Here is a 15187-nt window from a genome sequence, read left to right as displayed (position 1 = left end):
GGACATTTGGGTCATTTGTCCCCATCAGGATCTGTCCCACACATGCTCCAGAAGACATCTGTCCTTCCCTCTGACAGTGGCTCTCTGTACCTCTCAAAGAGAATGTCCCAGTGTGGTCTATGTTTTAAGTCAGATCATTCTAATAACAATCTTCTGGTGTGGCAGACCTATGTATCCAGCTCCTTTCATAGCAAACAGAAACCCAGTTCTGAGTGGTCTTGAACATTCTGATTGTCTTGTCGTTTATCAAATGGTCCTTTCGTTTCCATAATGGGAAGTTGACTGATTGGAGGCAATGGGAAGGTCTTTGTGTCCCTTGCCATTCCACACGGCTGCTGTCAGCTTTTGAAAGACACTTGATGACTGTTAGCGGGGGAAACTGGATTACTTTCCATGATAGATGACTACTAGTGTTTCAACCAAAGAAATGGTGAAATAAACATGAGCTGTTGGAAAACACTTGTTTATAGATATTAACCTACCAAGTCATTCAGCAAAGTCTGTTGGCCATCCTTCTTGTGCCAGTCCTGCTGGGGGAAGAATAGAGACCTTCACCATGTTTCCAGCCACAGGAACTTACAGTCACATGCCCAGGCACAAACAGACACACAAGTTATGATAGCACAATGTGAGGCCCTCGGAATGGGAGAAGAGGAAGAAGGGCACACAGAATGGGAATGTAGTCTCTCTATCTGAGAGCAAGAAGGCCTGGCAGAGGCGATGACATTGGAAAAAGCCCAGGAAAGACAAGTAGAATCTCAGGAGGCAGGGAAGGGGGCAGACATGGGAGGGAGGAGAGATTTGGAGGACGTAGAAACTGGAGAGCGCCAAGTTTTAGGACCATCAGGGTGAGGTGCTTTGGAATACATGTTAGTGGGTCAAACAAAATGGCAGGTGGATGTCAGGCCAGCACTGAGATGCACTAAAGTCAAACAGGCAACATCTGGGCATATTTGGGATTAGAGACTGTACTGCCAACTTCTAATACCAGATACCATGAGGGAGGAGCCATGAGGCACTGGGGCCAATAGAAGAATACTGCTATAGCAAATGGGGAAGAGGTTAAGACCTCAAAACCAGGGTCTGGTACTCAGACAGACCAGTGGGCTGGAAAGTTAAGCAGCAGAGGATTTTGAAAATGCCAGCTACTGGAGCAGAGGCAAGGAGGACGCCAGGTATCAGGACTCAGTACAGTTTTTTTAATAGATGGAATCCATATTAGTTAGTGTCTGGATAGAGGACAGCCAGAGAGTCAGGCAGAGAACCGAGAGACTTCACAAAGTCTAGGACAAAGATTTGGACAAAGCCGAGACCATTGCCTTCTGAACCTGAAGGTTACACAGGAGCCCGGGAGCCTGTAGGAAATGCACGTGGGCAGTGCCAGTCTTCATTTAGATCTAATCTTGTCAGGCAGAAGGGTGGGGGAATTACGGAGCCTGGTGCTGACAGGGCTGAGGTGGAGCTCGCCTACTCTTGCTTCGCTGGAGGCTGTGTAATTTGGAAAAATATTTTTGCAAAGCAACTTGCATACCATTGGGTCAAACCACTTGACCCCCTCCCCGCCCCAGTTCAACATGCAGAAAGTTGCCCCAAGAAAATACTGTGACAGCATGAAATATCTGCAGTCGCCTATCCAAACACCAATTAATTAACTCAACAATAACCAGATGCTGTGCCTGTGGGTGTAGACGTTGTTTGTTTGCTGAAGCTACATAGCAGAGCAAACAATCGGCGTTCTAAGAAATGTCATAATGGCTTAATTCGTTATAAGACAATCTAGCCATGGGCTCTCAGCCTTTGATGCACCATGACGTCAGAAGAACTCAGTTCTTGATTCCCCCACCCCCCGTGTCACCTTTCAAGAGTTTAGAACAATGGCATTAAATAAGACCCAAGAGACAGACCACTTGTGCTTCCTGAACAGTCTCTTGGGGCTGTTTTCTGCCAGTCTCCAGTTTTGACCGACATTTTCACATATTTGAGATCCATACTTAAGAGGTGATGACCCAACCTCTGCTGAGCATCTTGTACCAGAAGCTTGTCAGTGCCCTGCTCTACCTTTGCTCATCCATTTCGTCTTGACAGCCACCCTGAGGTGACAACACTGTCACAATCACTTCACTGCCAACCACCCTGAGCCTCGGAGGCGTTGGTAAAGTTGCCAGATCAGTAGCTGGGGCAGGGCATATCCGGAAGCCACACCCAGGCAGTGAGGCCCTGGGATGCATTGTGCTGTCTGTTGTAGTTAATGGAAATAATATGCTTTCTCAGTGAGAAGTCAATCCATACACCCCGAGATGAAGGAAAGCTCTTTAACAGTGAGTGGCCAACTAAGAGTCCACTCCCGACAGAAGGTTTTACCAGCGTACACATCCCAGGCTTATGCGTTTTTCACACACTGCCATCCTTAAGTCTCTTTCAGGTCCCAACCCCAGGTTACACTTCATATAATTCAGAGACAGGAGATTACAATTCTGGCTGCTTAGGCAGATAGGAGATTTACACAGCAAAGCTATCACACATTGCTAGGATTATTTTAAGCACACTGCTGTTGTTCTTTCCCAAGTAGTTGTTACCCAGGGTCATCGTGGTCCCCTGGCAGAATTAATGTTTTTCCTGATAAGAACACAGGGTACCTAATGGTGGGCCAGGATTTAATAATGTGTGAACCGGGGGTTGGGGATTTGGCTCAGTGGCAGAGCACTTGCCTAGGAAGCGCAAGGCCCTGGGTTCGGTCCCCAGCTCCGAAAAAAAGAACCAAAAAAAAAAAAAAATGTGTGAACCCTGCACTGCCCGTGTTGAGTAACCCCTTAGAGGTACATGTTAGTTACTGATCCATTGCTGTGAAGAGACAACGTGACCACTGCAACTCTTATAAAAAGAAAGCATTTAATTGGGAGTTTGCTTATAGTTTCATAAATTTAGTCCTTTGCCATCGAGGTGTGGGGTGCATGGTCGCATGCAGGCAGACATGGTGCTTGAGAAGTGTCTGAGAGATCCACACTGGGATCAGTAGGCAGCAGGAAGAGCAAACCACTGGGCCTGATTTGGGCATTTGAAACCTCAACGCTCACCCCCAGTGACACAATTCCAACATGACCACACCTCCTAATCCTTTCAAATAGTGCCACTCACTGCATTCAAATCTATGAAAATGTGAGGAGCATTCTCTCTCAAGCCACCATAGAGCCTAATGGCTGGTTAATCCTAGGGAATAAACATTTATATCCTAGCACCCTAAATTTCACTAATCGCTAACAGGCCTGGTTAGCATACTACTAATCTGAGGGATATTTTTGAGGCAGAGGATATAGAGGCAGTGCCCCTATAGCCTCTATTGTACTTGTGTGACTGAATGCCTCCTAAGCAAACCTATTAGTAAGTCTTTATAATACCACTTCTACCACTTTAAATTCCTGCTCCATCAAGGATGCTCCCCACAAGAGCCATAGACTATCTGATAAAAATCCCCATTGCGAGGCATAGCGCTATTGGTCAGGACAGTGGAAAAGATTCCCCAAATATAAGCTATTGCACTGTTCTTGGTTTCCTCCCTGGGGTTAAAGCCCTATCTCTGCAGACACCACACACACGAGCTATAAGACTTAGTAGAGCTGAGCTGGACCTGACTCGGTAGCTCTTCCCGGAGGACCAGCTTTTAGTACCAAAAGGTGTTATGCAACCTGCCAAAGGAGGAAAGTAATCAATATTCCTGCCCAACTGTGAAGCCACAACAGTGAGCAGGATGGCAAGACATCCCCGAGGGTGCGATAATGACCCTCATATTTTGGGGGCAACCAACAGCTGTCTAAGCTGGATTGAAGACCTCTTCAATAGGAAGGAATTCATGCCTGATACTATAAAGCTAGCCAACTATTGATGGCCAGTGAGGTATTGGACCCCAGAGGAAAGTCTACTCCAGCCGCTTTCCAAAATCAACACGATTTCTAACTGACTGCACCCTAAATACTCATCTTGACGCCCACAGATGAGGGTAGCTCTCACCCCTTGCCAAGGAAGCTTCTTTTTGCAGGAGTCAGAGACCATTGCAGAAGTCCACATCTGTTCCAAAACCCAGAGAACAACTGACTATGTGCTGCCCAACCCCAACTAATACATCTAAAATAACTCTGAAGCCAAAGACTGTAAGAGTCGGAAGACCAGGGGACCCGCCGTGAGATACTACTCTCTGCTGTATAGAACAGGGACTGTGTACCCACGAAAACTCAAAAATAGGGTCAAATAAACATGACCCGAACAGTGACAACACCAGCTGACCTGCCAGTGTTGATGGAGAAAATCTCACAAGACTCTGCCCCTACTGGGCAGAGCTACTGGCAGTCAATCAAAAGCCAATGAGAGAGGGAGAATCAGCCTTTCCCGGGGACATGCCCCCTGATAGGTTCTGCAATCCCAAGTGATCAGCCCTAAGCACATACACAGAGCAACACTAATGGATTTAGTCGGATGTGTTTGTGTGTGCGCTCAGGCATGTGCACGTGCACTTGTGCGCGCGCGTGTGTGTGTGTGTGTGTGTGTGTGTGTGTGTGTGTGCGTGTGCACGCGTGCGCGTGCGCGCATGTGTCTGAAACAATAATTAAAGAAGAAACGGCCATGGATTTGAGGGAGGGGCAGGGCACATGGAGAGAGTTGGAGGTGGAGGAGTGGGGGTAGAAATGATGTAAATACAGTATTCATACATGAAATTCTCAAAAGTTAAATGAAAAATAACATTTTCAAAGAAAAAATGAGTCTGGAGAAATGCCTTAGTGGTTGAGAACACTGACTAATCTTCCAGAGGAGCTCTTGGATTTGATTGCCAGCACCCACAAGGAAGTCTCACAACCACCGTCCCCATCTGGCCCCCAAGGACGCTCATGCACATGGTGACCAGACATGCATGCAAACACCACCCATACTTGTAAATAGTAACAGCAATGCTGATAATAATTAATAATAATGGTGATGATGATTTTTAAAAACAAGAAATGTGCAAAGACCCTGACTACCCACTGATTTAATGAAGGGATAACTCAGGGATTCTATATTTCTTCTTCCCAGCGGTGTTTGGCCAGCGTCTGGATGAGACTGTGGCCTATGAGCAGAAGTTTGGCCCTCACCTGGTGCCCATCCTGGTGGAGAAGTGCTCGGAGTTCATCCTGGAGCATGGTGTGAGTGAAGAGGGCATCTTCCGCTTGCCGGGGCAGGACAACCTGGTGAAGCAGCTGAGAGATGCTTTCGATGCGGGGGAGCGGCCCTCCTTTGACAGGTATGCTGTCCTTACAGGATTCAGGAGAAAGGACCTAGTGAAACCAGGGAACCTCCAGAGGGGATTCGGAAGCTGCAGTTCACAATAGATCGGGGACTCTGTTCTGCTCGCCACTCTGGATTTGGGGGCCTGAGCACAGTTAGGAGAGTGTGCAGATGGTTTGCGTGAGTGTATGTTCAGGGTATTCAAGCAATGCTTAGGATGTGAGAGAATGGGCTGTAGAACATGGGGGGAAAGCTGAGGCTTCGCCCAAGAACATCCTTGTCATGAAGACGAGAATCATGAAGAACAGCACTAGCTACATAAACGTGTGAGGGAGGAGCACCACATCTGTGCCCCCTCCAACATTACAGATGTGGCTAGAACTATTAATTCTCATATGTGATTCTGAACTCAGCCTTCTGACTACAGTGAACACACACACACACACACACACACACACACACACACACACACACACACACCCATGGCAGCCTCATCAAATGTTTCCAGCCCTATTTGCGGCATATGTGGCGTGGTGACTTCCTGCAGTTCATCTCCTTCTCCAGGTGCAGGCCCCTGGCAAGGATGTTCTCTGCCACGCTTAACTGGTACAGCCCCACCGCACACTGCATGCTCTGTTGACTATGTAGTACCTAGTTCCCTGCACACACTTGTACTGCTGGCTTAAGGCCAACCACTCCTTCCAAATTAGCAGCTCACCCAAGATTTGGAACAATGGGCCTGAATGCTACCCAGTTTACAAATGTTGAAATCCCCTAGAGTCATTGAGTACAGAGGGGAAAGTTATGGAGGTTGAGTCATCCTTGTGCCTCACGCTCTTCCGGCCTCGTTCTCTTCACCAACCCAAACTGTCTTTGTCTTTCACTGGAGCATCTCTGAGACCATCTGTTTCTCTCCATGCCCACTCGGTCTTAGTTTGATCTGCTGTAGAACTGTCGCTCCTGCCCTTAGTATACCATAGGCTAATTTCTCGTGTCGTTTATGCAAACAGCAGTATAGTTAGCATAGGAATATAGCAAGTTGGGGGCCCTTTTACCAGTGCAGTGGGTTACATTTTATAAGCAGGTACCCATTCCAGTGTACTCACTGTCACTGTATCTGGTTTTCTTCCTAATTTTCAATTATATTGGAGTTGATCAAAAGATGTGTATGTGTATAGATTACTGCTTGGAAAGTAACGTCCGTATCCTGAAAGGAAAGATTCTATTGCTGGGATTTCCCAAATGATGCTTCGATGCCAGCTTAAAGTCAGCCAGGTTGGTATGGGTGGTGGCACTACAGTCTTTAATTCCCATGAAACTCAGAGTTTAGAAGGAAGAGGAGGAAATCACACACACACACACACACACACACACACACACACACACACACACACACACACAGTCTTTTAAATGTTTTTGTCAGGGTTTACTAGGCTTGGATGCCTCCTGGTCACAGCACCGATGTGCCCCAACCCCGTGCCTCTCTGTGAGAACAGGCCGGCATGCCGCATATCAAATATGAGGCTCCAAGGGAACCTCGCAGGGTCAGCTAAGCTGGCTCAGGACTCAGAATAGACAAAGAAAGTCACTTAATGTTGATCTTTTGGTTTTGAAGGATGGCCAGCTCAGGAGAAACTGACCCTAAGGGTGACCCTGGAGTCAGCACTGACAGTGGGAATTTAGAGGAGGGCTTGACATGGTTTGGGGGAACTCAAGAAGTCCCCAGGAAAAAGGACATTGATGATGAGATCCAGTAAATCAGAGTGAGCAGTCAGCCAACTAAGCTGGCACGGCCAGCATCATCCTTGTCAATATTAATTGGGCTTTCTAATAACATAATATGATATAATATAATATAATATAATATAATATAATATAATATAATATAATATAATGTAATATAATCTTCAGATTTCCCCTGTTGTGTCTGTGGCTATAATTCCTTTCTTTCCTTTCCTTTCCTTCCTTCCTTCTTTCTTTATTGATTTTTTTGAGACAGGATTTCTCTGTGTAGCCCTGGCTGTTCTGGAACTCACTCTGTAGCTGGCCTCGAACTCAGATCCACCCCTGCCCTCTGGCTTCCCCAGTGCTGGGATTAAAGGTGTGTGCCATAGCCACCACCTCTCTTTCTATTTCTTTTTTTTTTTTTTTTTTTTTTGGTTCTTTTTTTTCGGAGCTGGGGACCGAACCCAGGGCCTTGCGCTTCCTAGGTAAGCGCTCTACCACTGAGCTAAATCCCCAGCCCCTCTCTTTCTATTTCTAATGCTGGGTATCTTTGTCATCTTCAGTCTCTTGTGACAAAACGTCTTTTAAAGCAGAGGCTTTTCTCTCTCTCTCTCTCTCTCTCTCTCTCTCTCTCTCTCTCTCTCTCTTAAAGCTTTTTTTCTCTTTTTTTTCCCCTGGAGCTGGGAACTGAACCCAGGGCCTTGCACTTGCTAGGTAAATGCTCTACCACTGAGCTAAATCCCCAAACCCCTCCCCCCAGGCTTCTCTTTAAGAGTCTCCTTTTCCTCCTCCTCTCTGATGCCATGCTTCTTGCTGAAGTTTTTCTTCTCTACTTGTCCTACAGGTGACTTCTGTATATCGGGGCCATGCTGGTGTGGACAGGATGGAAGGACAGGGCTTGGGAATGGTAGTGGCTTTCAGATCCGCAGTGGAAAGGGGACCATGAGGGGTTCATCTGAGATGAAGGATCAGGATACAGGAGCCTCATTGCAGATGGGGTAGAGCGGAGGCCACAAACAAGCCTGAGTCCCTAGAGAGGGCAAAGACACCGGATAGACTGTGCCAGGGGACATCTCCGAGAATCCTTGCCCCGAGAGTGCCAGGTCACGAGTCCTCTGTCACCCACTCAGGTGCTTTCAGAAAAGGTTTCCCCAGCTGGGTTTTTCTCAGGGATATTTTTAGACAGTGACTCAATAGGGTAGGATATTTTTGAATATCCATGTTAAGGAAACATTCCCCGCCCCAAACTTCCTGCCTTGGAGTGCAGATAGTTTTCTCTGAAATTCTGTGTTCCTTTTCAGAGGTAGCACTTCACAGGCTGCAGAGGCAGGGATGGGGTGGGAGGAATGGATTAGGGGAGATGGAAATGGGGTGCAGTGGGGTTGGGGTGGTGCAGGAGTCATAGTCAAAGTTCTTGGCAACCAAGAACAGAAACAAAAACAATACATGCATGCGCGCGCGCGCGCACACACACACACACACACACACACACACACACACACACACACACAGGCATGTAAGCACATGCACACACTCCCATTCAAGTCCTGGTGTTCTTGTTTGTACTGCCTCAAATGCTTTAAGTGACGGACCACAAGAGTACTCCCCATGAAGCTTAGGAGAAGAGCAGCCTATCCCACTGGGTCTATGAACATCATACAGTGACTAAACTGCCTAATGCCACACTTCTCAGAATGCACCCCCTTATTAAGTAACACATTGATGTTTACCGTGTTTAGTTTCTCTAGTAGCAGAATAAATGCAGTCCCTCTGCCATGCAGAGGCCAGCCAGCTTTGCAGGCTGGGTCATGGGTGCATACGTAGACTCTTCAGGTTAAGTGGCGTTGTCACTGTTACTGTTCTCTCACACTAATGAAGCAATGGCGGTATGGAAGTGAACGAACAGGGCTGCATTCCTCCAAAACTTATTTTATTGATACTGTAGCCTTGTGCAAGTACGTATAATTTCACATGTCATGGGATAGATTTTGATTTCCCCCCAAGCACTTAAAAATGTAGTAATAATTTCTAGCGAGCAGCCTATACAAAAATGTAGGTTCTAGGCCAGATCTGCCTCCTAGGTTGAGGCGACACTTGCTATAAATATCAGAAGCTGAACCACAGAAGCTTGCCCACACTCAGCTGAATACCTTCAGGCTGTTAGGGCTGATGCACCATTCCTCTCTCCAGGAAACATGCCTGCGCTTTTCAGATCTCGCCCCACGTCCAACATCTGACTTGACTTCATCTGGAGTCACTTGTGTCTCCCAAGCTGTCCCTTGCTACACTCTGACCTCCTGAGTTTGTCCTGGGCTTCTTCTCACATCCCAGCACCCACCGCAGTGTTTGGTAACATGTATATTCTCAGGGCTGTGGCTTGATAGATCTAGGTACACCCCTCTGGTTTACTACTGAAATCATAGAAAGACATCGCTAACCATAAGGTATTAAGTGGTCTGAAGAAAGCAGAAAAGATCAAAATAGTTAAAGAGAATATAATGAAAGGGGAGCCTTAATGCTACCTTTGAGGCATCTGTGTGGAAGCAGAGAGAAGTGAATTGGAGTTGTTCTTGGAAGCTGGTGTCTGGGGCCGGTTCAACTTTACATGACTGGTCCTTTGTAACCTGCCCCTCTCTGGTTCATGCTCTGACCCAGTGGTCCCTCAGGGTAGGTGGGAGGTCCTGTGCTCTAAGTACAGCTTATTTTCTTTCAGGGACACAGATGTGCACACGGTGGCCTCTCTATTAAAGCTCTACCTCCGAGACCTGCCAGAGCCTGTGGTTCCTTGGAGCCAGTATGAGGGGTTCCTGCTCTGTGGACAGCTCACCAACGCAGATGAGGCCAAGGTGGGTGGCTCCCTAGCTGACTGCCTTACTTAGAAGAAAGCAAAAAGCTATTGATTTTCTAAAAGGGGTTTTAGTAGGTGAGAGAGGGGGCCACACCCCTTGGTAGGATATTTTGTCAGATTGATACTACAGCAGTGGTGGCAGGCTGGTGGGGCCATTTTCTCTGGTAAACACTACAAAGGCCTTGGGTATGACTACCATTCTTCCATTGGGTAAATTATGCAGTGTATTAGTTACTACCTCATTGCCATGGCAGAATGCCAGACGGAAGCGAGGTAAGGACGGCTCAGCTTCAGGGTACAGTTTGTGGTGGTGGAAAAGGCAGGGGCACAGGTCATGCCGCATCTGCATTCAGGAAGCAGAGGGAGATGAAGGCCTGTGCTTAGCTTGCTTTCCTCCTCTTACCAAAGTCCCTTATTGTGGGCTATTCCTAGGAGCTCGCTGTCAGGATGGGTCTTCCCGCCGCATCAGCCCTCTCCCGAAACACTCTGGTAGATGTATCTGTTGGTCATTCTAAACCCGGTCAGGTTGCTACCTAAGAGTAGCCACTTGTGCATATTCTGTGAGGCTCAGTGTATTTGCTTAAACCAAGAGGATTCCATAGTGAGGCACTCTTATCACTTGTCTGTGTGCTGACCTCTGGCCACAAGTGATAGCATGTGCACAAAATATGATTAATACACCAGAAGAGCCAAAATCTTGATTTTATTTACATTTAAATCGTTCCATGTGGCAATTAGCTACCATGCGGAGCAGCACAAATTTCCACCATTGTCACCATTGTCTGTCATTACAGGGCACATGAAACTAATTTGTTTTTTTTTTTTTCATTTTTTTTCTTTTATAGTTGAGCAGTTTCTCCTCTGTTCTTGGGTGTTTGTGATATAGTCTGAGTCACAGACAGGACACCTGGGCCAGTGAGAAAAATAGTTATTGGAATCTCCTGGGCTGACTGCTGGTGGGAGCCATGGTTTTAAGGATTCTGGCACAAAAGACTATTCTACATTTCAAAGCCAGGACAGGAAGAGAATGGATAGGAAGAGAGCAGCAATGGTTCACCGACAGGTGTAGCTGTTTTCCAAGAGAAAACCAAACCAGGCTGCATAGTCTGATGTGGGTATTTGTACCTGATTTGTGGGTATTGTAGGGTTGACAGAAGATATGAAAATCCTTGGTTTACAGGGGTGTTTCAGATCTCCTTTGTGAATAATAAAGCTTTAAAAATACCTAAAAAGAGTCATACTACATACATGTCATCTCACATGCTGTCAGAGTGTGATCACAGATTCTGCAGGCAGCTGTGGTCCGCAGAGGGACCTGTCCTTCCTGTCCCTGGCACATGGGATCTCTGAATGGCCACATCTGGACTCTACAGCTATTGTACAACGTGAGCTGCCATCCCAGTGCGTGCCTTCCCGCATGGCCGGTCTGGCCTGCTTCCCAGAAGTTCTCAGCAGAATCACTTGCTCACTACTTCTAAGGCAGTTTTGAAATATTAGATTCTGATTTGATTGTTTATTGGATCTTTGCATCTCACTCATTGAGAACATTATCATGAGTGTCAGTTATCAGATAGTCAGAACTTACAGGAGCTCAAGGTCAGGAGGTTAGGAGGTCAGGAGTGGGTGGTCGACAAATAGACTTTCTAAATGCACTATACAAAAAAATATGATAACTGGGAATATATCTCAGCTGGTAGGGTGCTTGCCTAGCGTGCACAGAACCCTGGGTCCGATTCTTGGACCAGGACAGACTTGCGGCATACACTCCAGAAGCGGAGAGGCAGGAGAATCAGAAGTCGAAGTTCACCACTGACTACTTATGGAGTTCAAGACCAGTCTGGGCTTTAACTTTCTGAGAATTCATAGCTACTTCCAAATATTGTAACTCACAAAACCGTGGGAGCAGGAGAGACAACCAAAGTGCTCCTCCTATACAGATGGCGCCAGTTCTGCCTCTACCCCCATTGCTGACTCACAGGCAGTAGGCTCCTTTACCAGTGTCAAAATTCTCTTCCAGGCTCAGCAGGAGCTGGAGAAGCAGCTTTCCATTCTCCCCCGTGACAACTACAACCTCCTGAGCTACATCTGCAGGTGAGGCCCGGCGTGAGCCACAGTGTCTAGCCATATCAGAAAGAAGCCCCAGTTAGAGAGGAAGGTCCCTAAGGCCACAGATTGTGGTCCAGAAATGTGGAAGCTTAACTCTATTTGCATATGATTGACAGAGTGCTTGTCAGGAACCCCTCAGATCCTGCACACAGAATACACGCACTCCTTCCTTCTGACCTGCCCCAGGGCGTGCAAGAACCTGAAATGCCTGTTCTCCCTGAAACTAACACCCGGGGAAACAGTCATTCTAGGCCACCATTTATATTTTCCTGCAGGCCTGAGGACCTACTGTGTGAGGCCCTTGTGGCAACACCTTGCAGGTGGACCAGCTCAGACATCTTCACCCCTTACAAACCTCATTTTGTCTTCCAAAAATACTGCAACGTAATTTCCTAGTTTTAAAGATGATTCTGACTTAACCTGGAAACCACAAAGAGACTAGAACTATTTGTAAATAAGGACCAACACTAGATGCAACCCCTCATCCAGTGATGTCTTCCTTCTCTTGGGTGTTTTATCTTCTGATGAATCTTCTCATACACCAGTGAAACTGCAGGAGAATGGTTTTATACCCATGAAAAGCATGTCCTTTATCATAAAATAAATTATTCCCTAATCTCATAGTTTTCATCATTTGAACATATAATTCTTATTTCTCCTAATTTTTATAAATACAATTCTTATGGAATAAATTTTATAAATAACCTACATTTTATGGTATTTCAGTCTGCCCACTTTTAAATGCTTTTAAGAAATATCCATAATTCCCTTACTGATCTGTTTAGATGTTTTTATTTTTCCAACAAATCTAGGGATTTCAGGCTTCTGATGAGTGAAAGTGTAGTAGAACCCAGAGCTGCTGAGCTCTGGGGTGAGAATAGGAAGTACCATGGATTAACCCTCCGTGTCTAAGACCTCCTCACTGACACAGTTTTTCCTCTCTGGAGACGTGGGTGGGATGGGAACCCAGAAGCAGGGAGTGATAATGGCAAGTCACTGAAGCTGTCACACACCCATCTGAATTCTTGGAGTAACCTCTTCCTCCCAAGCAACCCCTGTTTAAAATTCTCCACCTCAGCCTGCCCCGCCACTCCCACCCAACCCTACCCCATCCCCCACCCCCGGCAGCTGAGCCATCTATGCCACTCCCACCCAACCCTACCCCATCCCCCACCCCTGGCAGCTGAGCCATCTATGGCTCCTTATCTCTTCTTGGTCTGTTAACTTCCAGGAGTTCACTCCATTCCAGAAACTTTAAGGGGAAAGAGCTAGAATACAACAAATGTACAAATGTACCGCTGAGTCCAGGATCTGTCTGTCTCTCTGTCTCTGTGTCTCTGTGTCTCTCTCTCTTATGCGCATGCGCGCACGCACTCTGCATTCCCATTGTCTTAAGATAGGGTTTCCTGTTGCCCACAGATTTCTGCATGAAATCCAGCTGAACTGTGCCGTCAACAAGATGAGCGTGGACAACTTGGCCACTGTGATCGGTGTGAACCTCATCAGGTCGAAGGTTGAAGACCCCGCTGTGATCATGAGAGGTACAAAGTCTGATCCTTCAGGGGAGCGGCCCGCCGGAAGTGACCGCGAGAACACTGCCCCTAGTGTCTATTTGATGTTCTGCAGCTTACCCAGCGAGCCTGCCCACCTTCCTCTTCCAACTTTAATAACAGCTCCCATGAGGTCGGCGGCTCAATGGTCACAGAGCACAGCAGTCTAACCTCAAACCAATTAACTAGTGTTCCCCAGTCGTTTTATGACTTTAACATACCCTCAGCCAAGAAGGGCAAACAGGGTTTTGTTTTACAAGCTGGTTTCACAAAAAGGTTGCTGTACAACTAGGCTGAAACGCTTTCTAAGGCTTTGTCTTGGCTCAACGAGCAAAGGTCCTGGCCGAGAGGACTTATGCATGCATGTGGAGAGGAAATGTTCCTGACACCATTTGCTTCAGGAGCAAAACAGATCATATTGAGGACCACAGGAGAGGAGAAGAGAAAGATATCTACACCCCCCACCCCCACCCCCTTTGCCTTATTATTACACCCACTGTCTGCTAATATCTGACGGAGAGAATACAGGTGGGAAGTGTCCTCAGTGGCTCATTGCTCACCCCCCTTATATATCTTTATTTTAGTTCATCCTCCCACTAAAAATATTCTACCCCAAACAATTCAAAGGGGGCCCCATTAGAGCAAACGAAGCCTGTGGTTTTAGGGCCAATGTGAAAATACCCTCTTGGTGGGTGGCAACCCTTGAGGCCTTCCGGGATCCTACTCCATGCACCAGCATGGCAAATCTCTTCTTTCTTTCAGGAACTCCTCAGATCCAAAGAGTGATGACCATGATGATCAGAGACCACGAAGTCCTCTTCCCCAAGTCTAAGGATGCACCACTGTCACCCCCTGCCCAGAAAAACGATGCCAAGAAGGCTCCAGTGCCCCGAAGCTCTGTGGGATGGGACGCCACCGAAGACCCACCACTTTCTAGGACGGACAGCTTCAACAACACAGTAAGATGCCTGCTGCCCCTCAGTCCCTTCCTTTAGTCTGGACATTTGGGGTAGCTGTTTGGGGAGCCATGGATGATGCTGGGGCTGTGTGTAGAGCTGGCAATGACCTGTCAGAGTACCTTGGGAAAGCCTGGGCTAGTGACACGTGTGAGAACTGCCCGCAGGCTGGCTCTTTGGGCCTTTCCTAAAATCATCTCTAAGACAAAAACCCAGGGAAGTTCGACAGAGGAAATAAATGCAGGATTGCATGTGTTTGGGTAAGAGCTGCTGACTGCTCTGAGGGACAGTCTTGCTAATGATGAACATGGTTCCTTTCTCAGAGCAGGGATGTGTCCGTGTAGCCGTCCTCATTCCCTGATAAGCTGCCTCTGCAGTGTCAGCTCCCTGCCTGGACAGAAGGCTTGGAGCTCACGTTCGCAGAGTCACCAGACTCTGCAGTCTCCAGCGGGTAGACTATTAGAGGGCGACAACTCACAAAGGTCAAATTTTTTCATGTATTTATAGGAACAGATGTTTTTTAAGAAGAATTTGTAGACTTTTTTTTTTAAATAGCAGCTTGATTTTTTTTTAAAAAAAAAATTGGGCCAAGTAATAAAATTCAAATTTCTAGTTGACCAAGAGGGCTACCTATGATGTCGTTAAAGATGCCAGTTGGCGGTGGGCAGTAAATTGTGGTGGTTGTAGTTTTGTTTTAGATGGGTTTTGTTTGGCCACGTGCATCTTACCAGTGCTCTAAACTGAGTTAT

At 46.9% G+C, this 15187-nt stretch overlaps 1 protein-coding gene across 4 annotated transcripts in view; it reads left to right on the top strand.

Annotated features, from left to right (window-relative positions):
• The window catches only part of Arhgap25 (Rho GTPase activating protein 25), a 78143-nt gene that overhangs the window by 57300 nt on the left and 5656 nt on the right, over positions 1 to 15187 (top strand). For all 4 annotated transcript variants that reach the window (NM_001109247.1, XM_039108163.2, XM_063286534.1 and 1 more), the window contains 5 exons: positions 5062 to 5269; positions 9692 to 9824; positions 11844 to 11917; positions 13352 to 13473; positions 14245 to 14441. In NM_001109247.1, coding sequence (NP_001102717.1) covers positions 5062 to 5269; positions 9692 to 9824; positions 11844 to 11917; positions 13352 to 13473; positions 14245 to 14441 — 734 coding nt within the window. The remainder of the gene's footprint in view (positions 1 to 5061; positions 5270 to 9691; positions 9825 to 11843; positions 11918 to 13351; positions 13474 to 14244; positions 14442 to 15187) is intronic.

This window comes from Rattus norvegicus, chromosome 4, assembly GCF_036323735.1.
Source record: "Rattus norvegicus strain BN/NHsdMcwi chromosome 4, GRCr8, whole genome shotgun sequence".
NCBI classification, from domain to species: Eukaryota; Metazoa; Chordata; class Mammalia; order Rodentia; family Muridae; genus Rattus; species Rattus norvegicus.
Note: the sequence above shows the minus strand (reverse complement) of the source record. Positions and strands in the feature narration are given on the sequence as shown.